The sequence below is a fragment of the Vanessa tameamea genome, chromosome 30 (assembly GCF_037043105.1).
Source record: "Vanessa tameamea isolate UH-Manoa-2023 chromosome 30, ilVanTame1 primary haplotype, whole genome shotgun sequence".
Classification (NCBI taxonomy): domain Eukaryota; kingdom Metazoa; phylum Arthropoda; class Insecta; order Lepidoptera; family Nymphalidae; genus Vanessa; species Vanessa tameamea.
This window is the reverse complement of record NC_087338.1, coordinates 5,149,357-5,175,507: the sequence shown is the minus strand read 5'-3', so window position 1 is coordinate 5,175,507 and position 26,151 is coordinate 5,149,357. Positions and strand designations below refer to the sequence as shown.

Below are 26,151 nucleotides of genomic sequence, written 5' to 3'. Positions count from 1 at the left end.
TTCAGTTTCTCATTTCTAATGTCAGTTATGATTGGCAACACAGTATCCAAATATAAAGAAATATTTATACGATTAAATTAAATAAAAAATAAAAATGTTTTTTTTTTATACTGTCAATGTCAAATAGTCCGTGTCGTTCTTGTATTACTTATCTACGCTACTTACATTTGCCGCGCATTTTTCTGTCAAAACGAAATTTTGATTTTTTTTTACAAAGATTTTTTTATTATGTCAGTAACCAAACGTAATTTTTAATAATTCCAACGAAAGTTTAACAATCGTGTATTTAGTAACAAAATGGTATTGCCCAAACGTGGGATTAACTGTTACTGTGATCGTAGGATATTTCAATAACCGGCCAATAATATATCCATAAACAGAAGACAGATCAAAAATAGTAACAAACATTCTATATAAATAGTAATTATCATTTCATTCAATGAAATGCTCTATGAGATGAACATCACTGACCATAGACAAGTTTTTCGTATCTACGTAAAGACAAGCGAATATACAGCCATAGATAATATACTTTTTTTGTTGTTTCTAAGTGTTAGGAGGTTCATCATCAGCTCTCAAAGCTAACATATCCGGAAGTTTGAAGTGCTGCATGTGAAAAGGAGGCTCTTCGGGACTACAAGCTCGAACCATCTACAATATTACAAAAAAAAAATATTAAAAAAAATACAGCCATAAAGGCATTTACATAAAAAAATTAAGCATTCAAAATCAAAATATACTTTATTCAAGTAAAGAAAAAAAAAAATCAAGTAGGCTTTTACAAGCGCTTTTGAATCGTTATTTAACAAACTATTTAAAGTAAAGCTACCACCGGTTCGGAATGTAGATTCTACCGAGAAGAACCGGCAAGAAACTCAGTGGTTACTCTTTTCAATATCCAAAAATACAGTCATGTTAGTTAAATACAATTATTATTATTTGATAATCTCTCAGCTCCAAAACTGAGTTTTGGAGCTCTATTCAAATCAAGCCCCACCACTTACTTAACAACTATTTTACCCCTACTAGTATCTCTTAACACTCCAGTACTGTTACAGACAATGGTGCTAGATACTCTTAAGTTTAAGAAATACTAAGCATTTGTCACAGTGACAATGTCTTTGGGCGTTGGTGAGAAAGTAGATTTTGTGTATGTTCTAGTGTATGTAAAAGAAAAATTACCTACATGAGTACTGCGTCCACGGCGCCTGCGCGGTAGGATGCCTTTACGCGCCATGAAGAAGCTGAAGATTAAATTATAGGTATTTATAACATTCATGTTTTACACGACGCGCCTTTGCCTCGTTTAATGTAAGGAACGTTGGAATCAGACAAGAGTGACGTCAATATCTGCCAAATATCAGCTGCAGCAGAATCTTGATAAGGACATTTGTTTGATGGTAGGGCTTCGTGCAAGCCCTTCTGGGTAGGTACCACCTATCGTATATTCTACCACCAAGCAGTACTTAGCATTGTCGTGTTCTGGTTTGAATGAATGAGCCAATGTTGCTATAGACACGACACATAACATTAGATCGAAAAGTTGGAGGAGCATTGGTTACGTAAGAAATGATTCAAATTTCGTACGGTACCAATGTATATGGGCAGTGGTGACCATTTACTATTTGGCATATTTCCCCCCTACCGATGCCATAAAAAGCCAACCTGTTACCTCTTTTACAATTTCTAAATCTATTTATATAAAAGCGAAATACCGCTCACTGATTAATCAAGAAATCTCAGGAACTGTAGCACCTACAAACTTGAAATTTCGCAGGTAGGTTCCTTATAGGGTGTATCTGCTAAGCAGGGGTTGGAAGTTTGTGTTTTATAAATTTCGCGCGTGTAAAACCGCAAGTTCAGCTAGTAATCTAATACTCGTAACTTTAAACTTAAAACAATTACATTAACGGAAATTGTCCAATTGAATAGAGTAAGAAAATAAAGTTAACTTGTGTTGGCATACATGAACAACAATATGACCGGAAACTACGCACTAAATTGAACGGTGACCATGAGGTTCGTTAAGCCGTTGATGCTCAGCTTGAATTCTTTAAGGTTTTGGATTTTCATCCCATAAAATTATGAGTCAGCGATTAGTGAACTTGTGTTTCCGCGGTAACTTGAATTGCAAAACCTGTGTCGTTGACTAGTCTTCCTCAAGAAATGCCACTGTAACAATCGATCAGGAAACAACTCACCGTATTGTAGATATGGGTATATTAAACTGTTCCGATACAGTCTGGAACGTGGAGCCCCGAGACACGCAGTCCGCCGCCTGCCGGAGCACCACTTCGCTGCGTCGTATCCTCTTGTTCATACTGGAGTAGTCCTGGCTGACGTTCGGAGTGCCCAAAGTGGGAGGTACACTAGTGTTGCTCGCATTGTTGTTGACAACCGTGTTGTTTGTTATCTGTGGCATTATAAATGAGGATTTTTTTAACATAGTAAAATAACAGCTTACTTTTTACTTGGTACCACCAACTCACCACACATTCGACTGCCAAACAGCAGTACTAAATATTGTTATCTGATTTGAAGAGTGAGTACTCCGAGTAACTACAGGCATCAGGGACATAACGTATTAGTCCTCGAGCTTGGAGACGCATTATAAATATCAGTGATTTCCACAGTGCCAAAGTCTATTCCCAATATCTATCCAAAATATCCCACAGCTGGGTAAAGGTCTCCACTTGATGTACGCAAGTTGGACGCACGTTTTTCAGAATATATTCCGACAATATCACAATATACGGACATTTATCGTCACCATCGATTACGAGTTGCATTTTAAAGATAAATTCAGCACATGGAAATTCACTTGACTTACCACGAACCACTAGCATTTCGGCCCTTGTTTACTGGCCAAAATTTATACTCAAAAAAAATCTTAACGAACAAATATGGAGATTTTTAAAAAATATATTAACCGATATCCGTAAAACTTATGCTAGAAGTTGCAGCGAGTTTCAAAGGTTTTAGTATATCATAGTATTAGATAAGAAGCTACACTACGCAGTTTCGCCCGCTTTAAAATTAGATCATTAATGTTTCAAGCGTTAATGTGCTTGTTAAAAATAAATATTCAACAATAATTCTAAATTCTTCAACATCATATTTGATACCTGCGATCTATCACCAATATGTATAACATTGACTGCGGGGACGCAGCCTGGCGCGAGTGTCATCAGACCTGGTCGAACTTCCACGAAGGGACCCTGGGAGCTTGACGTCTGGAAATTATATAAATCTAATTAATTATTAATAAACACTTCACGCTCATCTAGCTTCATGAGAACCATACCGGATTTAAAACTGCCGCGGGTTTTTAACACTCGTTTATCAATTAGTCTCGTTGGTCTATTGGCTAGAGCGGACGTACCAGGACCTCCGCTTCTGAAGCGGAGTCTCGACAATATAGTGTAATTTTTTAAACTCCGAGGTCACGGGTTCGATTACTAGCCGAGTCGATGTAGAAAAAGTTCATTAGTTTTATATGTTGTCTCGGGTCTGGGTGTTTGTGGTACCGTCGTTACTTCTGATTTTCCATAACACAAGTGCTTTAGCTACTTACATTGGGATCAGAGTAATGTATGTGATGTTGTCCAATATTTATTTATTATATTTATTTGCTCGTCCATCTAACTGATTTATAAAAACAACAACATACCGCTGGTATCTGATGTATGATGAAGGCAGGTGGTTCGTCTCGCGTGTCGTAAGTGTGGTCACCAGTCGCCCGAGTTGTTCTGTCTTCAGGTTCCGTGTCACTGCATTCGTATTGACATTGGACGTTGGCGATTGCGAATTCTGGAAAAAGTTAAACCCATTGACCTAAAGCTACGCTCTCTGTGAAATCATTAGTCTGATTGTTAATGGAATACCTATCAACGATATTATTTAAGTTATAATTATTTTGGCGTCTTAACAAAAAAAATTATGATGCGAAAGCACATTGAAGCCACATGATGAAGTTGCTCGCGAAACCACCAATTAAGTGTCAAATCGTTAATAGTTGACAACCTAACCCTTGTCTCATTTTGCAATGATTATTTTATTTCACTTTTAAATTGTGATTATTTAAATTTCTAAGTGAGTGTTACAGCTGCGGTATGTGTGGCAATAGAGAAGAAATTACATTTATCAATATTGTTTACACTAACTTGTCCATTCTCTAATATAACGACCACGATGGGGAAGAAAGTTCTTCCTCGTCCAACAAATTTGTTACCTTCTATATACTGTCCATTATTACCAATCAAAGCGTTTGTTTGATTTTATTTCTGAAAATGTATCCTAAATTAGCACCTTGCTGTGTATATCAATTATGTATACAAAGAATAGAATAGGACCAAAGATTTCTCCTTGTGGAACTCCCGTTTATCGAACAGATTAGTTTCCGCGCTTGCTTCTCCAGACTATAAAGTGTCTGTGTCATTTTCATTCAGATCCGTTCAGTGTGTGATTTAATTACAAACATCCATCCATCCAATACAGTGACCATGGGCGTCACTAATGTTAAATCCGGCACTGGATACTTTTGATACCAAAATTAATTACCAAAACCACTATTGGACTAACAAACTTAATTATTCAATTTAGAACTTCATGGGACGCTAGATAGAAATTTATTTCATACGTAGACGGACCGGCAAATGGGTTCACTGAAAGTGCTCATCACTGCCTATAGTGCTGTAAGAAATATTAACCATTCCTTACATCGCCAAGGCACCCCTAGCCCTGGGCACTGTTCCTCTGATTTTCCTTGTGCCTCACTAGCTCATTCACTTCAAACCGGAACACAACAATACTAAATATTTCTGTTTGGCGGTAAAATATAGATAGAAGATGATTTAAATCTAAATTCGATCCAGTGTATTAGTTTATTCAATAGCATAAAGTAATTTTCATTTAAGTTGCTATCGAATATTAAAAAAAAAAATTAAACAACTTTTAAGGCAGAATAAAATAAGACCTTTATTTCAAATACTTTTATTTACCCTTTTAAAAATATTATATCACTTAAATAATGAATATATAACTTAATTAATCTAATCACAATTCTTATATTATAAATAATCAACAAAATCAAAACAAATTATAACAACCTTTGGACTTTTAACTACTTTGGTTTATTAGGAACTAAATATAAAAAAAAAAAAACAATTTGACACTTAAGAAAAATGGCTGTCAATTACTATAAATATTGCCATATATAAAAAATCACGACATTTATTAGATATATTCAATATACTTTAAATACTATCAATGTAATAATATACATCTTAAAATTAACTTTAAATATCTATTTTCTTTGACACATTTAGAAATCTTTAAGTATTAGACTAGACATTATTAAAATTAGGTATTTTATATAGTCAAAACCTTAAATATAAATTAAATTCTTTATATATTTAAGATAATTTACAAAAAATGGTTGTAGTACGCATGGCCTACGCAAGGAATTTATTTATTTTAAAATAGGTAGGCAGACGAGCAAAGGGGCTACCTGGTGGTTAATATCACTACCGTCCATAGACATTGGCACAGTAATAAATAGTAATCATCCCTTAACATTATCAATCACCACCCTGGGAACAAGTGTTTTACGGCCCTACTACTCATAGATCCTTCAAACCGGGACACAATCTAAGCATTGCAGTTTACCGGTAGAACATGTGATGAGGTCGGACCTACCCAGGCGGACTTACAAACAGCCCTAAACAAGTAAATTTCGAATATCGATTCACTGATAAAATCGTAAAATTCTGCAAAATAGATACGGACAAACGCAAAAGACAAAAAAAAAAAGGAAACAACGTTTAAAAAATTCACTATTAACTTATTACTGTAACCAACTAAACAGTCCTATTTAAAAACGTACATAAATAACTATAGAAAACGAAATAAATAAATTACACATTTGTATAAATGCGAAAATGTTTAAGTACCTTTATTTTACTTTTACGCCACTGACCGTAATAACCTACGAGCCTACGATAATTTTGATCCCGGAACCATGCAAAGCACCGGTATTTTTTTTTTATGATATCGGTAGGCGGACGTGCGAATAGGTCACCTGATGGTAAGTGGTCACCACAGCCCATAGACAATGGCGCTGTAAGAAATATTAACCATTCCTTACATCACCAATGCGCCACCAACCTCGGGAACTAAGATGTTATGTCCCTTGTGCCTGTAGTTACACTGGCTCATTCACCCTTCAAACCGGAACACAACAATACTAAGTACTGCTGTTTGGTAGATTATCTGATGAGTGGGTGGGACCTACCCAGACGGGCTAGCACAGAGACCTACCACCAAATAACTATTATATACTATTAGTAGGAATAGAATTAGATTTTAATGACTTTATTGGAACCAAAATGAACTCCGAAACAATATAATTGCTAAGTGTCCACAATATTCGACAAGTGCCTGTCTATTCTATCTAGTCTATTCCAATCGACAAAGATAATATAATCAAACCTTAGATTTATAATAGTCAGATATATTTTACACTACAAACAGTTCTTGAATAATATAAATTTATTTATAATACAGCACTATTGCACTCAGCGTTGAAAGCGCCATTTTTTTGCAAACCCATAGTGAAAATCATAGATTAGTCGAGCTCTCGACCAATGACATCGCGTCAATTTGCTGTCAGATGTTGTTTATTTTGCTTTTGTTTTCCTGTGGCTGGAATAGACTATATCTTAATTTATTATAAACTAATCAACCTTACAATTTTACGATAACATATATACATATATATTGACTCTTCAATTAAATATATTACTTAAATAAAACGTTGCATAGATAAAAAAAAAAAAATTATTATACCATTAAAGTATACTTGTGCGAATCCAGTTCACACTTATTATACAATTAATTATTAATATGATTTAACTTTAAGATTACGAGACGAAAACATGGCAGACATTTAAGATGAGATGATACGGATACGAGCAGAATTTTAGCGATAACCCCCGAACAAAATTCAATAGTCCAAGATTTGGCTATCGTTGGCGATTAAACCGGATATTTTTCTATGTATCACCAATATGCAATAGTTGTTTCAAGTCAGTTACAAATAAAGATTACATTGCAAATTTGAGTACAAAATAATTAACTCGAGTCGGACTTGTATAATATGCATTTTTTATCTATGTGTTCCGTATAATATTATTAAAAAAAAAATAAACACAAAAATAAGTAACGATTTTTTCAAAATTTTTATAGACCGTATCACTCGGGATGATGTAAGGATTCTTTGAGTTGTGGAGAAAAAAATAAACCTCACATACATACATACATACATACATACATACATAAATTCTGATAACATTACCCTTTCAGGCAGTCGCGATAATTCAACAAATTAAACCTGATTGCGTCACTTCTCACTAAAACATTACACATATCAAAGTTCTATGTCAAATTCGACCTTGAAATTCTAAGCCCACCTGTTATAGAAGTCTCATTTCGTTAAATTTGACACAATAATTCAAGTCTTTTATTGATTAAACAATCAAATTATGTTTTGTGGTTGCAATAATGAATATATAAATATATATATACATACGTACATGTGTATATATATACATATATCAGAAAGATATAGCGGTAGGGGACGACCATAGAAACGATGGATGGATTGTGTGAAAGACGATATGGCCAGAAAGAATGTTACTTGTGAGATGACGTCCGACAGAGAAGTATGGAAGAAGAAGACATGCTGCGCCGACCCCGAGTAAAATTGGGATAAGGATGAAGATCCGAGTTGGACCGGTGGTTAGGGCACGTGAAAAAAACCAAAGATTGCTGGTTCAAATAGAGAAACAACTATTGAATTTATCATATGTAAAGTGTATAATTCATCTCATGCTCGGCGATGAAGGAAAATATCTTGAATATGTCTGCCTTAGAAATCTACACGTGGATCATTTTGATGCAAAAGGCTCCGGAAGAAACCTCAGCCCAGCAATGAGACATTAACAGTCCGTGACGTAATTTTTACTTTTGATAAAACGATTACGTTTCTAGATTCCTATTATTAATAATTATATTATTTTACACAATATGTTAAGTATTAAATTATGAAAATTTATTTAATACTTATATTTAATATTACATTAGTAATAAACAGTAAGAACAAGAGATTTATATAGTATAATACACATTCGAATATTTTTCAGTGCCTGCGGAACCCCAATATCGAACGATTAAAGAACATATTTTATACTAAACTAAATTTAATATTTAGCAATTTAATATTTAAAATGGCATCTAATTAACCTTTTCAATAATTAAATTTTATAGTTTAGAGGTCACCTGAAGAAAATAACTCTTATCCTTCAACGAGGGACACAGAAGGGGAACCACCAGTTTCTTTTATGTTAAGTACCACCAAAAATAAACCACAATCTTTCTATAATTAGCTGGTATTTGTATTTATTTATTTATTTATTTATTTATTTGTATTTTATTTGGTATTTCTTAACGATCAATACCGAAAAAGTTCCATCACTTTGAGTTTAGCTGATTCAAACGATTTTTTTTTTTAATTTGGACAACATCACATACATTACTCTGAGGTTTTAAAGCACTTGTGTTATAGAAAATCAGAAGTAACGACGGTACCACAAACGACGCAGCGCGCTTTGGAGAAGATTTAAGGATATATTATTATAAAAGCTACTCGTCCCGGTTTCACACGCGTTCAATAAGGGTCTATATACAAATTTTAGATTCAAGAACAACTAAACAATGAAAAATTCTTTGTTTTTTTTTCTAGATGTGAAAAACGACAAGTTCACTAAACACATTGAGAATTACAGAAATAAGGGATTCAATGGATCTTCCATCTTCTAAAACCATTGAAAATTGAACCTTCACGTATATAATAATATGGTTTATATTTGAAATATATTAGTTTTCTGTTTATGTACCTGTACCTTACAAGCTACCTTCAAACCTCTCAGATCTGGTCTCGGACATCAAATCCAGCGGATCCAATATCTGATTCGACCTTGTTCCGCGACGACCTTTGGAGAACTGACTCTTAATGTCGTATTTCTCCATCCAATTCCGCAAAGTTTTCCTTGGCACGCCGTATTTATTCGAAGCCGCGTAGACACTGTACCCCTTCTTCACCGCTATGAGCGCATCCCGTAAATGCTGTGACGAATACTGCTTGTATGATTTCTCTTGAAAGACGTCCGTTTCGATGTTGACGATCGCGTTCGGTCTTCGTCCGACTAGACGCGGCCTCGCGTGTATGTTCAGCGGTATCCCGTGGTCCATATCGATAAAGTGTCGCGTCACTATTTCAGTCGATGTCCGCACACCTGCAACAAGCGAGGATAAGAAACGGCCCTTTAGTTTTATTGTGGGAGTTTTTTTTTTGTTACGGATAATGGCAACACTATAGCTGTCAGTGTCATCTTGACAGGGCGTTTCTTTTCCTGGCTTCCTACAGGAGGGGACGGGGTAGCGCTGAGTAAAAAGCGAGGAAAAGCCGCTCTAATAAAATTAATGATAATTTTGACGTTGAAACATAATCCGTTACACAGGTTAATTTTTTTTAAGCAAACCTCAATGGCCAAACGTTGTATTCTAAGGCACGAAACTCTCGTTGCCGATTTTGACGACAACTACTGCACATTTAGTTTTTTTAAGTTGATGCTGCTTTTATTAATTAAACCCTGTCGAGGGAAAGAAACTATCCCAAAAACGAATAATGCAATCGTATTTTACATTGTATGAATATGGACTTCGAGACTATTTCCAAACATTTTTTGTGATTCCTTAAAGGATTTGATCAATAAAGTACGCTCGAAAAAAAACCATGCATTAAGGCAAAATTTCATTTTTTTTTTTTTGAAAATAAACTGTCAAAATATCGATTTTTTTGTGTTGTATATTTGATTTAAATTATCTATTGATATAATTTAAAAAAAAAAAACAAGATACAATTTTTAAAACCTATTTATAATACTTTGTTTACTGGGAACGGCTTAAATAAAATAATAAAAATTATAAATACAAATCGCAGTAAATTATTTGAAGGTATTTTAATTTAACCTTCCGTCTAATAATATACCCGATGATCCGTTAATTAACTTGGCATTATATGCTCAGTGCAATAATTCTAACAAACTATATGATTGAAAAAAAAAAACAAACCCAAGTCAAATTTAATTCAGTCAAACAAGAATTGAATATTTAAAAAAATATAATGACAACTAGCATTCCGATATATTTTTTATCTGTCTTTTCTGCGACACGTAACAAAAACTTAAAGAAACCGACCGTCACTTTTAATCTTCAATTGAGAGAAAACCGTGACAAAATGTCTAAGTATTTTTAAACGACAAATATATATTTTTCACACTGGGACAATGATCTTTTGACACACGAATAAAAATTTATATACAAAATGTAATAAGGTTGCTTAATATAGTATTTCGGAGCTAGACTGTGTTTAAGAAAAGAGTACAGTCAGCATCAAAAATATGTACCATCAATTTTTATTAACTTGCATTAATATGAAAAATACAAATTATATAAACGTGCTAAATTTATACATAATTTCGAGTTCGACTGTTCATTGACGAAAATGGAAATTGATCACCGCCAATATATAAATCCGCAATGTACGAAATAGTGGCAGTTCCTTACACCACCAATATACCACTAACCAGTGACTTATGTCCTTCGTGCAGTAGGACCAGGTGGTCACCCCCCTCAATAGTTTGCACACCAAGAAGTAAACCATTCATTAATTCCACTGACTCACACAAAAAACCGCACCACTAAAACCGCACGCATATTAGTGGTAAAACAAGCAATTCAACCACCGGGGAAACAGGAAACACTAGACTCAACACAAAAACACAACTACGTGTATATATTTATTTTATTAAACCGTCATATATAACTGATACAATGATTAATAATAATATTTATCATAATCGGGCGGACATCTTACTTATAAAGTGGTCGGAAGAAAACACTGGTTGAACATGGTTACTATACTATACACAATAATACTATTATTTTATATGATTTTACATATCTTCGTAGCTGTATGACGATGTTGCGACTATTTTAAAAGGTATCGTGATCTGACACTGGATCTATAAGAGGAAAGATAGATAAAAACTTTGACCTTGAATCGAAGTGACGTCATCGGTCGAGATCTTAATAGTCTGTGGTATCGGTGAAAAATGGCGGCGGTGTTATCAGAATTTTTGTAATAAATCTAAAGTGAATATACTTAAGTAGTTAGGTGAACTGCCTGTAGGGCAAATCGAATTTTAAGTTTTTTTTATCTTTATACCTCCTACCGTTGAAATTAGTTTCTATTTCAACCACTAAATGTCGCTGCCGTGTCCATATGTCAAACCCCAATACCGACAAATCATAATCTAAAGAATTACCAACGAATAAAAACATTTCATTTGTTAAATAATTTTTAAATATTCAATTCATTACAAACTCTAAAGATACACTCAATCGAAAAAGCTTATCGTGTAAACAAATATTTTTTAAACTGGCAACATTGACTCAAAATCATAAGTCTTACTAATTTAAATATAGTATCATCACCTTATTCATGTACATATTTTAAATATAAAGCGTCGCCATTTTTAATGAAAAACTGATGAAAAAATAACCACATGTGTGGTACCATCTGTGCTTTTCTGTAAGAACTCAATTCGTGAAACGTTGACAACACATTGATATGCCATTATTATGATCAAATAGTTGCCCGCAGCTTCGCTTGCCTTTAAAGGGTTGGTGGTCAGCCGTTAGACATAAAACGCGATCTCTTTCCTTGAATTTCAAACTTACTTCATACCAAATTTCATCAGATTCGGTTCAGTGTTTCGACCGTGAACAGACAGACAGACAGAGTTACTTTCGCTTTCCGACCTGAGTTTGTTCTTACGGAATAGCTTTACAAATATAAACGTCAACGTGTGTTTCAAAGAACCAACCTAGATAATATTTCATTGGACCTGTTTCGTCATGAGTAATTTTAAATAATTTGAATTTTTTTCGAGAATTATACAAAATTGGCAACATTGAACACTTTATCAAATTTCAATCAAATTTGTAAATAATGTAAGAAAAATAAAACGAAATTATATTCATAATAATTCCATACCGATAAATACTTTAATCAAAAAATATATTAAACGTCCTTGGCCATTTATGATATTTGAAGGTAGATTAATATATATAACAGCTACCCGATCAGTTGTTATTATATAACAGAAAACTAAATTTATCTACTGGAGAACTCACTATTTTTTTTAACGATTTTGATAATATTATATATATATCAGTATAGTATAGTTTAAAGTCCGTCATAAGTTCGTTTACATCGTTTACAAATAAGATTAAAATCGACGAAGAATTACGAAATCGTTTTAAAAAAAAAATCGACGATCAAATCATCTATTAAGTACCGACAACATAATATAAATATACAATATAAGTATCTAATTAATTAATTGCAAAAAAACCAACATAATACTGCATACAACACTGATACAATAATTATATCTACAGTCTTATACACTAAATATTATGTTTATTTTATTATATACTAATAGGCACTTTTTGGATTAGAGGCGCGCGTGAAAAAAATAAATACCCACCAGATATTTATACCTGGCAACACTGTTTTTTTTTAAATTTCAATTTTAGAACGTTCACGTCACACGCGCCTCGGAAATGTAATAAATAAACCGAATCATAAATCAAACGAATCATTTCAATACATAATGTGATATCACTCTGTCTATTATAAACGTCAAATATCATTTTACACAAGTATATAATAAAATTTAAATCGAAACAAAAATGGCGCCCCGTTGCTTTAACAGGTAACGTCAGTAAAACAAAATGGCCGTCAATGACCAGATAGTTGCCAATTAAAATAATAGATATACATTTTATTTGAATTAAATAATACTTGTATTGAAAAATTCGGTTATAGATCCACAAATAGTTATAATACTTTAATAGTACATAGTAACCCTATCAAGATCTTTATATATATATTGGACTGAATGGTTCTGATTGGACCCGATAATGAATGAATGGTGCTGCGATCGGAAAGTGAATAAAATTATCATTTCACCCGGGCAGTAAGTATACTTATAAATCAGAAGACGGCTTCTCTGTAAAGCCTCACTGATAAAATTACTAAATCAATATACATAAAACTTTTACCAGAATATGGAGCACATTTCGGAGAAGGTTTTTAGTATATAATGTTATTATATCAGTAACTAAGCCTCGCAGTTTCACACGCTTTGAATTTAGACTATTGACGTGACACGTGTGATGTTCATCGTCTCATAATATATAATATAACAATATTAATAAATATTTTGATAGTAGTTTTTATGTTAACTTAAAACCTAAAAACATAATAATATTATGTATATCTGTGTTCAAAAAAGACCTAAGTGACATCACATCTGTACATTATTATAAATCGTTGAAAACTAGTTACAGAGTAGGAACATAGAAATTAGTTTAGGCCTCGATTGCTAGTCGAGTTTCGGATTGATTATTTTAAATATATGTTCAACGTTTGAACGTGTTACGTTACTTCAACGCGAGTTGACTTCGTAATTTCGATAACAATATAAATGATCATTGACAGTTGATGACGTAAAAACTGACCAATAAGCGTATAGTATTTATAGCAGCTAAGCCAATGATCAGCTATTAAAAACGACAGTAAGACAATGAACAAACTCGCATGACGGTATGTGGTCACCATCTGCTTAGATATTTTCATGAAGTTCCATCATTTTCCAGAAATTTCCATACATTATTATAGCAACAAAAAGCTGTTTATTGAAATCACATTATATAGGTTTATTTCAACATCCCAAATTTGTATGTTGATGTATTTGTTTTATTTTTTTTTATAATAATCAATCGAAAATCCGACTTCACTCGCCACAGAAACTATTATAAGAAATTTCGATGAATTTTCCATTAAAAAAAAACATCATTTAAGTACAATATAATATTGGATATAACAAATAAATTAACCTTATATATAATTAAGCATATATATGTAATAGCAAATCTTTATACATATATAATATTATAAATCTCTTACACACTATAGTTTCGATAGAAAAACTTTTGATGGTATTTATTTTTATATTTTTAAAATATCCAATGAAACTACCCCCCCCCCTCCCCCTCCCTCACAATGGAAAACGACCATAACCGAAGGACTAGTGAACGAATCTGGCACCTTTACACAGTGCATAATTACCCAATGAAGGTTTCAACATCATATCAAATTACAGTCTTAGCCAAATTCTTTATAGAGAAATAAAAAAAAAAAAAATAACATATATAATAGAATTGCTATTACATCAAAATGTAACTTACAAAAAATGTTATTCTAAAATTTCATTAAGTCTTTTTTATATCCCGGACAAAGTCCACAAGCACACGAATTTTCGAAAAGGCCAATTTTTCACATTTCCTACAATAATTAACTATTATACTAATACAATCAATAATAACCAATAAATAAAACAAAAAAATAATATACGTGACAAGACCTCCATATTAACGAAGTCGTCATAAGAATTAAAATCAATTCATTTCTTTTTAAAACATAAATAGTAATACAAATCTTTGGGGCTTAATATTGCAAAATAATTGATAAAAAAAAAAAATTAAAATCTTCTTTAAACCGATTTTCTTTTTAATAAAATCTTTGCTTAATCTTTGGCAGTAAAGTTTTCAGATAATTTTTAATTAAAATATTTAATTATATATATATAATTGTTTTTTTTTTTTCATATACCGCGTCTCTCTGTATGTAAGCAATAACATTCTACGTTCCGACGAAAACATCAGACATTTTTAAATCTTATACAATCGCAACATAAATTAATCTCCATAACATATCCATTCTTAAAATGTTGCTAGTGCAAAAAATAATTCATATTTCGAATTCATTCGTGTAATGACATATTAATCGCAGTGTTGTCATTACAATTATTCTCAACTTTCTCATCGTCGCTGGACACTGTGTTACATGTTAAAAAATGTTTACCGAAATCTATATCCGGGTTGAAACTGACCGTATCCGGTTTGTCAGGTATATCGTGTTTATATTCGCGTTGCTTCTTGCTATTCTCAACAAACTGTTTCAATTGCTGCGGCATCGGGAAGGAGGATTTGATATGACACCTCTTCATCCAGTTGCGGAGAGATTTCCTCGGGACTTTGTGCGTTTGCGCCGCTCTGAAAGAAAAAAAGTTTTATTAATATTTGAAAATATGCTTGCAGACTGGGTAACCTGGTTGTATATCCAGTACCTAAATCCATTGGCGCTTTAAGAAATGTTAATCATTTCTTAGATCGCCAATGCGCCACTAACCATGGGATCTAAGATATTAGTTCCAGTGTAAATACATAGTTACACTGGTTCACTCACTCTTTAAGCCGGAACACAACAATACTAAGTATGGCGGTAGAATATCTGATAAGTAGGTGGTACCTAGACAGGCTTGCACAAAGTCCTACCACCAAGTTAATACTTTTATCTTGTCGAAGAAATATATCTGAATATGTTTGATTACATAATCTGGGAGGGTGCCTCCTATAAAGATACAAAAATAACAACATTAATTTACGGCTGCGGCTTTGCCCGTGGGTGGTTAATATTTCAATGGGGGCTGGTGACCACTAAACATTAGATGTCGGATTGGCGAGACACCCTGCTTATATTTAATTTTAAAAAATAGCCTTCCAGAAGTCGTATATGATGTGTCATCCATGTGACATCCAATTTTAGTAATATTAAAACAATATTGTCTCGGCAAACGGATTTGTGCCATCTGACGGCCAATCCGAGCACCGCGCGCGCTTCCCCGGTTTCCTGTTACATACTTCCGTCCCTAACTAAGGTATCACTCCCACAGATTACAGGAAAGATGTTACAAATAAAAAAAACAACACTTACCTATATATACTTCCTCCTTTCTTGACATCCATCAGAGCGGCCCACATAGCCTCGTTCGAGTAACGTCTATTCGGGTTAAACTTCCCCATCATTACTCTCTCCAGATCCTTCCTGGACAACCCTGACGAGCTAACCTCCTTTCCTTCGAGAAATTGATCCAAATCAGCCTTCAGAACCGTTTCGCCTATATCAACATTTTTATCCTTAAATATAGGCGGCCTCCCACGTTTACGGACTAACTTCTCCCCGATTTTCGGGTAAATTTCCTTAGTGGTAGCATCTTTCGTCCTAGGTATCAATTCGACTTCGGATTTCTGATTTTTTACGTCGTTTTTGGATTTTTTCGTTTGATTAGCTTTTAATAAGGATACTTCCAATTCGCCATTTTGTTCTAGCCAAGATTTATAAAAGTCATTTTCGTTTTTTTGTAAATCCTCTGACATATTTTGGAGGCCATATTTCGAAAATTCATTTTGTATTTCCGTGGGATTCATTTTAGACAAGCGACTCATGTACTCCGAGTTCGCTAGGTTTTGGAGTTTATTATGGAAAAAAAGTTCGCTCTCCGGCTTAACGCGTATATACCTTTGCCCTAAAAAAGAAAACACAATATTATGTGAAAAAAAAATCATTTGTGAACCATGAATGCTCAAAACACAGTCGACAAATGACATGTCTGTAAGATATACCATAACCAAAAAAAAAATAGAACAAATTTTTTTACAACATTCATGGTTCAATATCTACCGAAAAAAATAATCTACCAATTTTCAAATATCGAAACTCGGCCTACCTTACAGACATTCATTTTTTTTTATTTTCACAATGCCCATTCACAATATGATCTTCGCATCACACGCGGTTCAAACGCGAAATTAAAAAAAAAAAAATTATTTAAAAAAAAAATGTTTTTAAGCAAGTGACATAACGAAAGTCACATTGCAAATAAACATTGAATGTTAAAAAAAAAAATGTTTTTTATATATAAATATATCACTGCTCACCTGATGTCTGCCCCAAGCTGCTGCCGGGTTTGCCAGATTCGTCGTCCTGGAAAAATTATAGAAAAAAAAATTGGTTCATTTCTGACAATTGTGTTAGAACTATAAAAAAAATTACTTTGTGACCTGAGATATTATGTGCCTCAAGGTAACTACAGGCACTTGACAGGTCTCATTCAAACCGGAACACGCAATACTAATGAGTTAGTGGTATCTATTATTACCCCCCTTCTTTTTTATGTGCAACAGGTAGGCGGACGAGCAATTGAGCCACCTGATGGTAAGTGGTCACCACCGCCCAGTCATTGACGCTGTAAGAAATAATAACCATACCTTACATTACACCAATGCGCCATCGACCTTGGGAGCTAAGATGTTATGTCCCTTGTGCCTGTAGTTACACTGACTCACTCATCCTTAACGCAACAATACTAAGTATTGCTGTTTCGCGGTAGAATATCTGATGAGTGACAAGTAATCCTAAGCCATCTCTCTCTTTCTCTCTCTCTCTCCATTGGTTTACGAAATGTAAGTCGCAGGACCGTCGATATCCGGTCACGAGGACCAAAATCTAATACCTCGTTATATTCCAAGTGATCGTTGTCCAGTTCTCCGTAATAAAGTCCATCCTCTTCGACCGTCTCCTCTTTCACTTCTGGGTTTTTCTCTCTCTCCTCGGATTTCCTTTTCTTCGGGCCGTTTGTTGTGTTCGTTGGTTTCTGTTGTTGGTGTTGTTGGGCTGAGGATGACAATCTTAGATTAGTATACTGCATAAATTTATTCGCATGATTTACATAATTTTGAGTGAATTAAAAAGTACTTTTACAATGTGCCTGTGACGTCAACGGAATAAATGACAGCCGATGTATTAACGAGTTTTAATTGTCGATTCATTTAATGTGATGACATCGGCGCCACTCTGCATTGAGTAAGATATATAGAATATATATCTGTATATATGTGCTATGTAAATGCATAGTTGTATATGTATGTTAAAAGGTTGTGAAGAAACAAATAAATGTTTTAATACGAATACAATCGTCAAAAAATATAACTATATATTATATAGGTTGTTGAAGAGATATCCCGATGCAGTTCCAGGGTGTGAGTACTGACCGGTCGGAGCGTCTCGCTGCGCGTGCGCGAGCAGCGCGTCGCTGGCCAGCGTGTAGTCACGTGACTCCGAGCGACCCTCCCCCGCGCCCGCCTCCCCGGAGCACAGACCTGAGACACGGGGAATTGTTTACTGAACACGAGAAATAAACGATACAATCAAGAAAAAAAAATTGTATAAACGGACGAACACGCTAAGTACCTCTTGGAATCGATATTTCATCAAAATAAAACTATGGTCTTAAATTTACAAACCAATGGTTGTAATCTATATAAAATTCTGCAGTGCTACATTTCCCATTCCGATTGGACTATGAGAGTAAAAGAATAAAGAATCCAGTTAACGAGTAACAAATTACTTCATGCAGTCTGTTGTTCTCACTTAAGACATACCTCGTATTTGCAATGCCTCAGCAGACTTCAGTAGACTGGGCAACTCGTCCTGTGTGACATTCACTTCACCTTTATACATGAAGTCCACGAGAGCTTGCATCTCGCTGAACCTGCACATAAAACACATGAGAATGTAGATACATTTTTTTTATATAAATGCATCACCATTGGGAATGTAGATGTTATGTCATAAATGCCTGGAGTGGCTCACGCACCCTTCAAACTAAAACACAGCAATACTAGGTATTGTAGAATGGTAATTATTGAGTGGGTTGTACCTCAAAGAGGGATAGGACATCTTAGAACCTATTATTGGAGGGGATTGACGGTATAAAAATTGGTTTATAGTTCAAAAGAGGATCAATGACCATTAATACTTCTATTGAAAACTTCTAAGTAAACTGAGATTTCATAAGTCAAATCTTGTACTTTCATAAATAACATTGCGTGTAATTTTTAACTAACTTCCCAATAAAGACGAGAGAAGAGGAGGTTCCTTATTCATCTGTTGACATATATTCATATATTAATACCATTGGAAAGAAAGAAACACTTAAGTGACTAAATTGTAATTTTGAAAAATAAAACTTAAAGTTGAAAATGAAACATAACTTCCCAAAAGCACAATTTCGGTACATTGGCTCTTTTTCCTTCGACTTTATGTATGTTTGGGTATCAAAATTTAAAGTATCATTAATTAATGGTCATGTGTTTATTACCATTGGGTTCAGTATAAGGTGATCCATTTTAATATATATTAAGTTTACATTTGAAGTGTCTCCTAACATATTTTAAATTTAATTTATTTATTTTACCCTCAAATGTACAATACATCCCATATAACCCAAGATACAGATAAGCCAACTTCTCTTTGACAGTATACACATTGCTTATCTATAATTCTGTTACATATAAACAATAAATAAATAATTAAAAATCTCACCGCATATCCCTCATGAGGACAATAGGATGTTTGCATGGATTTTGTAGTAGCAGCCGTTCGAGGTACGCAGAACATGCTGAGAGCACTAACTTGTGGCATCTTAGCTGCCTTGACTCACAAGCAAGAGTGACATCAGCAAACTGCTCAGTTAAGAGCAAGCGGGGGAATACTGCCTGTAAAGAAAACATTTGTTTAATTCTAAATTCAAATTTATATAATTAGTTTAAAATTATATTATATACTTTTGTTTTACCTGTAAATTTGTGTGGTAGGAGTTCCACCTGACACAGAACTGTTGTGGAGGTAACGCCATATTCTCGTCGAACACTAACTTTTATACAATAATATAATCTAACTATTAATATACATAACTAAGTACTCTTTGGCCAATATTAAATCAGTCCATTTGTAAAAAAAAATTGCACGCTTTGTTTAATAAGGTCCACCAAAAAGGTTTGTTTATCACAGATATTTACTAAAAGTAAGTTAAGTACAGAGAATACTTTAAATTCAAGTAGAAACTTTAGGACTAGACTATATATTTTTAGAATACTGGAACTTGCAAGAATGTCGGTTTATTTTGGAAACCTGAAAACAAGAATAATATATTATTAATAAACTTTGTTTAAAGTCACATATGAACACTAAACGGATATAAAATTTCACAAAACAATATTAGCCTCGACCGTTTCTATATAAAGTTGTATCAGTTGAAATACTATTTTTCTGATCGACATAACTTTGCAATCACTATTGACTAACATATTATTTTATTAATTTAATGATTTTAACAATTGTAAAAATATTTAAATAAATACATATAATACAAAAGTTCCTGAAGATTCAAGCATTATCCGAAAATTTTAAGACTTTTTCTATTATATATTATTGCTTCAAAGTAAAATTTAAATAGGAACACTGAAAATAATAGACGCTTGTACAATGTTACATCGGTCGGAATAGTTGGGACGCGAATAACAGGCAGTAACTGCTACAAATACCGATTACAAAAATCCTTATTAAAGATAATTGTTAAGTTATTGTTACGAACGGGGGTCCATTGGGCCTTTTTGGCTAGTGGTTGGGGTCTCTTTATCTGGTATAACTCTTTTTAAAAAATAATAATGAATTCTAATTTGAATTACGCATTCCATCGTTCCATCGACTGTTATACATGTTATATTTTCTGTTTCACCACTAACCCGTTTGTCAAAAAGATCAAGCTAACTTGAACAGGGTATATTATATTTTCCGTAAATTAAATTATTAGATTGTTAAAAGACTACACTATATCCCGAATATTAATATAACCGTTATAGCTAATATGTACATAACATATGATCATTTTAGATATTGTATTGAGTCGTTGAATTAAACAAAAATTCGCGCCACCGTATTTATTTTTTAATTTTTAATTGCCATTACATAAAAATCGATTTTGATTTAAAATATCAAATCGATATAATATATTTTCACGAATAAAAATATGAATATTAATTTTTATAAGATATAAATTATTGCAATAAATACTTTTCTTTCATTATTTGATTATTTTCATTCATTTATATATTTAATCACTCATACATTAAAAAATTGCGTTCCTGAAAACGACAACCATTTCTACATCGACTACATAATTGTTTCGTTATGAGTTGGAGCAGGATAGCAATACGTACGTCGGAAAATTCCCCCACAGTAAAAGTTACAAATAAAAAGGCGCTTGAACATAAAAAATCAATATCAGCCGTCGTAAAACGAGGGATGGTCTGACCCCAACGGCGAGTTTCGACTATACATAGCTGTGTGTACAATTTTTCATACATAAGCAAGCTTTCGTTTTATTTTGTTAAACGTCGTTATTGTTATTTTAATTAAGTGTTAATTATGAATGACATGACTTTTAATGTACGAATGAATTAACATATTTCGATAATAAACATGTTTCACATTAAATCACTTTTAAATAATTTTAGTATAGACCTATAATTATGGCATACGTATGTACGTGCGTACGGTTTACGAATACCGGGATAAAATTTGGTGAAGTGACAAATTACTAATATATTTTGGTCTAAATATTTAAGACAAATATCACAGATACATCTCGGTCGGAGTGGCCGCCGAATTGAAACGAAAATAAATAATTAATAATGTAGTATACAATGAATATAGGCGATTTAAATAAAATTAATTAGTTTTAGTAAATTATATATATTTAGAATATAAATCAATCAGCAATCAATATAGAAATAAACTGGACTAATAAATTAATTGAAACGACCTTATTACACAGCTCAGGGAGTATTTCAGCTTAGTAGACTGCGTAATTTTTCCACTGTAATATAGGTATATATGTATATATATTATATGTATATTTTACTCTCAGAACAAAGTAAAAACCTTTATTATATGTTTTTTACAATACATACGTATAAAGTCATTCGTCATGATAACTGCTGAGGAATATTTTTTGGAAATTTTAGCACCCCTTAAAGGGAGGAGAATTGGGACGACTACGCAAAGTTTTTAAAGAAAAACGAAACCATTTCGAGTGAGATGTTCTTCGTATTTACTATCAATTTATTAAGTTTTTTTATCATGAATATTTTAAGAAAAAAAAGTATGTACATTTGTATACTCTCATAAAGGTTAAACAACATGTTCAACTTTCATCTCTTATTTTAATTATTACACAAATTAAATGAAATATTAGCTCTCAATAATTTCCAATAAGAAAATTAATCAAGAAAAAGTTACATTGTAATTAAAGTAAAAAAAAAACAAATGAAGTACTAAATTATTGTATGTAATAAATCAAACTGTTCTTAATTTAAATATAAGTTTTCATACTTGCGTAGATTAAATCGCCTCATCTAAAATAAGATCCAATCAAAATTGGACATTTGACATCCGTCTCTCGTTAACATGAGACTCAATCTCATGATATATTTAAATTATATTATAAAACAGATGTTTATATAACATGAGTCTCAGAAATTAAGTACTAGAATTAATTTTATATACTACAAATCCGCAATCCATTAGATATTGCAATTTTACCATACTATTCTCTTTCTAGCAATTCGTTGGTGATGAAGTATTGGGCAGAGATGTAAAGTTGAAGTAGACATTTCGAATTAAACTCTTGAAGCATCAGAAGGGAGCGATATCTAAAAGATAAGCAAAAAAACTCCCTAGCGGGGGGTCTGGCAGGGCATCGGCCAACGACCCTAGGGGCGCGCCCGAAATAGTCCGCGCGGGGGTCTGTAGCCTGAGCGCGGTATGAATCGTTTATATTTGGAAACATTTTGAGGCCAGTATATTTTCTCAGAAATACGTTTTGTTTTATTACGGTACAGCGTAATGCTAAATGACCTCTTAAGACAATTGAGAGACCACCATGCTATACGATATGATCACATGCCTTTTCTAATTATTCATATTTATCATTTATCTTCTGCTTTCAATAAACGTAATATTCATTTCATCGATTTAAATTACATAAAAAAAATCAGAATTGGTATTTTTACAACTAGCAATCTTTGAATATTTTCATTACAATTACAATTTAAAATGGCTAATGGCATTAAAAATTTAATGATGGACGAATGAAAAGTATTTTTTTTAAGCTCTATAAATCCTTAAGCAAAATAGATATCACTGTCGTATGATATGAAATGATGCTCTAATCCCCACGATACAGACTGAAGCTAAATATTTCTAAAGCATAATAATAATAAATATCATATTCATAATAAAACATAAAAAGCAAAGATAATATAGTTCTACGTCATATTTTATACCTTTTGTTGTAATAACAAAAATATATTTATTTTACGGCTTCATAAAAAAATACTATGCATGACATTTTTATATAAATAAGTCATTATTTGGTATATAATTAAAAATGAACGCATCAACATCGATTAGTTACAGAGGTCAGAAATAATTAGCGAGACTGTTTAAATGACTTCCAGTGCTTTTATGTAATTTAAAAAAGTTATAATTACATTTTTTTAAATATCTAAAAGAGTTTCAATAAAAATAGGTCAAATACGTAACCTCAATTTTGGAAAGTGGTTAAAAACGGAGTATGATCGACAAGCCAGTATATAAACAATGTTACACGTGATTTGAAACTTCACACACATTATTATCATAATAATGGATTCTAATTAGCCTTAACTAGCAAAACTGAAGTTGTAATACAAAATTTGCGTCAACGCACTTAAAATATTTTAATATGATTACATCGTTACTTGAACAGACGTAAAATATTACACAAGCTACTTATATATGTATAAATTTAAAGTCGTTTTATCCATTTTGTTTCTAAGAATATGATGTCAACGTAAGATAGTAAAAGAATCAAATTGCGGACTTAAATTTCTCGAAGATGTTGAACAACATGCTCCACCGCTCGTGATTTGTGAATCATGCGACTTTAACAGACGATATCTAATATCTGTGATCTATTCAATGCCTCTAACATTGAATGCTTATCTATCTTAAAGTTCTTATTGATATAAATTTACCTTATACGTAAGTAATATTAACTTACATATACTTGGAAAATCACGATGTAAAGAGACGAAAAATACAAAAACCTGAGGTGTGTTCGAAATAATCTTATCAGAGTTTTTACGTTCCACGACGCTGTAAACATTAGGTTTGGTCATTTGACCGATAAAGAGTTAACAACTAAAAAAATATAACGACAAGGACGAAACTCACCGGACAGGTAAATCGGTATCCATATTTATCATCAATTATACATATATCACACATGAAAAATTAGAAACACAAAGGGCACTGTAATATCCTTCAGATTAACAAATAACTCCATGCACTCATGAGCGCTATACGAAAGCATAATGGTTAAAACATGAGCACAAAGCCAACATTTGGCCGATCCCAAAATAGTATATCGCAGGCCCCAACTAATGTTATAAACATTCGTGCATGAGCGACTGACTCACACATGCAAACCCCCAATAAAAAAAATCAATATTTAAACAATTACTCAATTCTATGTTTAGATACCGAGAAAGGTTCTAATGCAACGCGAACAACACAAGCCAACGAAATGGTCGTCTATCATGTGCTGAAAAATGTGACTTTTCACGACCACAACCTCTAATAAGACAAATATGCTAAAATAGACATATACTCACAGGAGTGAGCGACCGCGCGGAACCACATCACGTATGCAATTAGCGGCGTCTGATGTTTTTTAACTATGAAAAATCAATAATTTTTAAGAGCACAAATTTGTTCATATTTTCCAACAGACCCTGCTTTCCTCCCGCGGTCTCAGTCGCGCGGACACTTAAAAATGAAAAACCTATTGCAAGAAAACTGCGAATGAAAGAGATGCATATACGTCGTCGATTGTAAATAATGACAGAAAAGAATCATAATAAACGAGTGAGATGGGTAATAGCCTCGAGAATACAACAAATACATTAATCATTACGTAATTCAATAATTATGTGCCTAAGCTAATGTTTACTCACCATATAATGTAATATTTAGATATATTGTTTAGATTTTTTAACATTTTTATAATATTGCGAATGCATTTTGACGGCAAGCAACCATCCGTCACACGGTCGCCATTTACATTTTACAATAGCATTTTTAATCATGCACTCAGCTATTTCACGTCTGTAAATATGACGTCTGAAATATTCATAGTTGCCATAAAATTAGAAATAAAGTGTTGAAGAATTACATTACTTTATTGTATGCTAAATATAATAAAATATATTGGAATAAAATAAAGTTGTACATATTATAGTATCTTTTATCGATTTGTAATCGATATAAGATTATACGATAATACTCTTTTCTGGCAACATTAAATTATTACGAATTGACGAAATGTAACGAATGAAATAAAATTGATTTATTTTATTTTTATTTTCAGTATTGAACTTTACGCTTTTGTCCTGCAAGTACATACCTGTAGTTCATTTCTATAGTGCTATTTACTACGGAATATGGGTGTAGATTACATGTGTATGCTTTAAATATAAGATAAATCACTTTGTTACGAGAACTGAGATTACAGTGATATTCATTCTTTATTTGATTTTAAAAATATGTTATATATGTAGATAACAATATTCATTTCTCTAGAATGAACATTCAAGGTATGTTCCTTATTTACGATGACATCGAAATTTTTATTGATAAATTTGAGTGAGTTCCTACGATTTTTTATATAGTTTTTTTTTATGATATTTATATTGATATATTTTATACGCCACAGTTTACCTGGCACAAGACTTCTTAAGGTGATAATATTTCGATTATTGTCAATCATGTACCTTGGACCCTGGGAAAGTATCTTTGATCAATGATGATTGCTTAAAATATAGCTCGAAAGTATTTTGTTTGACTTATTAGCTAACTGTAAACCCCCCATTTGGTGTTAGGTCACTTTCCTTTAGAGAAGGGGTAGATAAAAATTAAAAACCCATGTTACAGTTTTTTATCCGACATGCAGGTATCCTCAATACCTACCTGTTACCTTCACAGCCGAGCATACAATTTTTAATCACTATTGTGATCTTCAATATTTAACTTTATTATTACTGTATCATATACAAAATTTTACTTTTATAAGTCAACTAGTGACCCCAAAAATAGGAAGTTTACTTTGCATACTT

At 32.7% G+C, this 26,151-nt stretch overlaps 1 protein-coding gene across 5 annotated transcripts; it reads right to left on the bottom strand.

Annotated features, from left to right (window-relative positions):
• Positions 1–394: 394 nt before the first annotated feature.
• On the bottom strand, positions 395–25,141 carry LOC113391670 (protein bric-a-brac 2). Of its 5 annotated transcripts, none has more exons than XM_064219988.1 (12): positions 24,994–25,141; positions 19,731–20,065; positions 19,478–19,650; positions 18,535–18,644; positions 18,145–18,252; positions 17,607–17,767; positions 17,032–17,077; positions 3,671–3,810; positions 3,126–3,233; positions 2,202–2,413; positions 1,183–1,244; positions 395–651 (listed from the first exon to the last, which is right to left on the bottom strand). In XM_064219988.1, the coding sequence occupies exons 2-12, from the start codon at positions 19,788–19,790 to the stop codon at positions 635–637; spliced, it is 1,197 nt and encodes a 398-aa protein (XP_064076058.1). In that variant the 5' UTR covers positions 19,791–20,065; positions 24,994–25,141; the 3' UTR covers positions 395–634. The 5 variants fall into 5 exon arrangements, with proteins under 5 accessions (XP_064076058.1, XP_064076057.1, XP_026483499.1 ...); XM_064219987.1 differs by having other exon boundaries at positions 396–651; positions 1,187–1,244; XM_026627714.2 differs by lacking the exons at positions 395–651; positions 1,183–1,244; positions 2,202–2,413; positions 3,126–3,233; positions 3,671–3,810 and adding exons at positions 14,379–15,306; positions 16,028–16,619.
• Between the last annotated feature and the right edge of the window lie 1,010 nt (positions 25,142–26,151).

Coding starts and splice junctions, on each gene's coding strand:
- LOC113391670 (XM_026627714.2), bottom strand. CDS start 19,790: ATGGCGTTACCTCCACAACAGTTCTGTGTCAGGTGGAACTCCTACCAC. Junction 19,651..19,730: donor CCTACCACACAAATTTACAG/GTAAAACAAAAG, acceptor TTTTCTTTACAG/GCAGTATTCCCCCGCTTGCT. Junction 16,620..17,031: donor CAGCTTGGGGCAGACATCAG/GTGAGCAGTGAT, acceptor TTTCTTTTTTAG/GGCAAAGGTATATACGCGTT.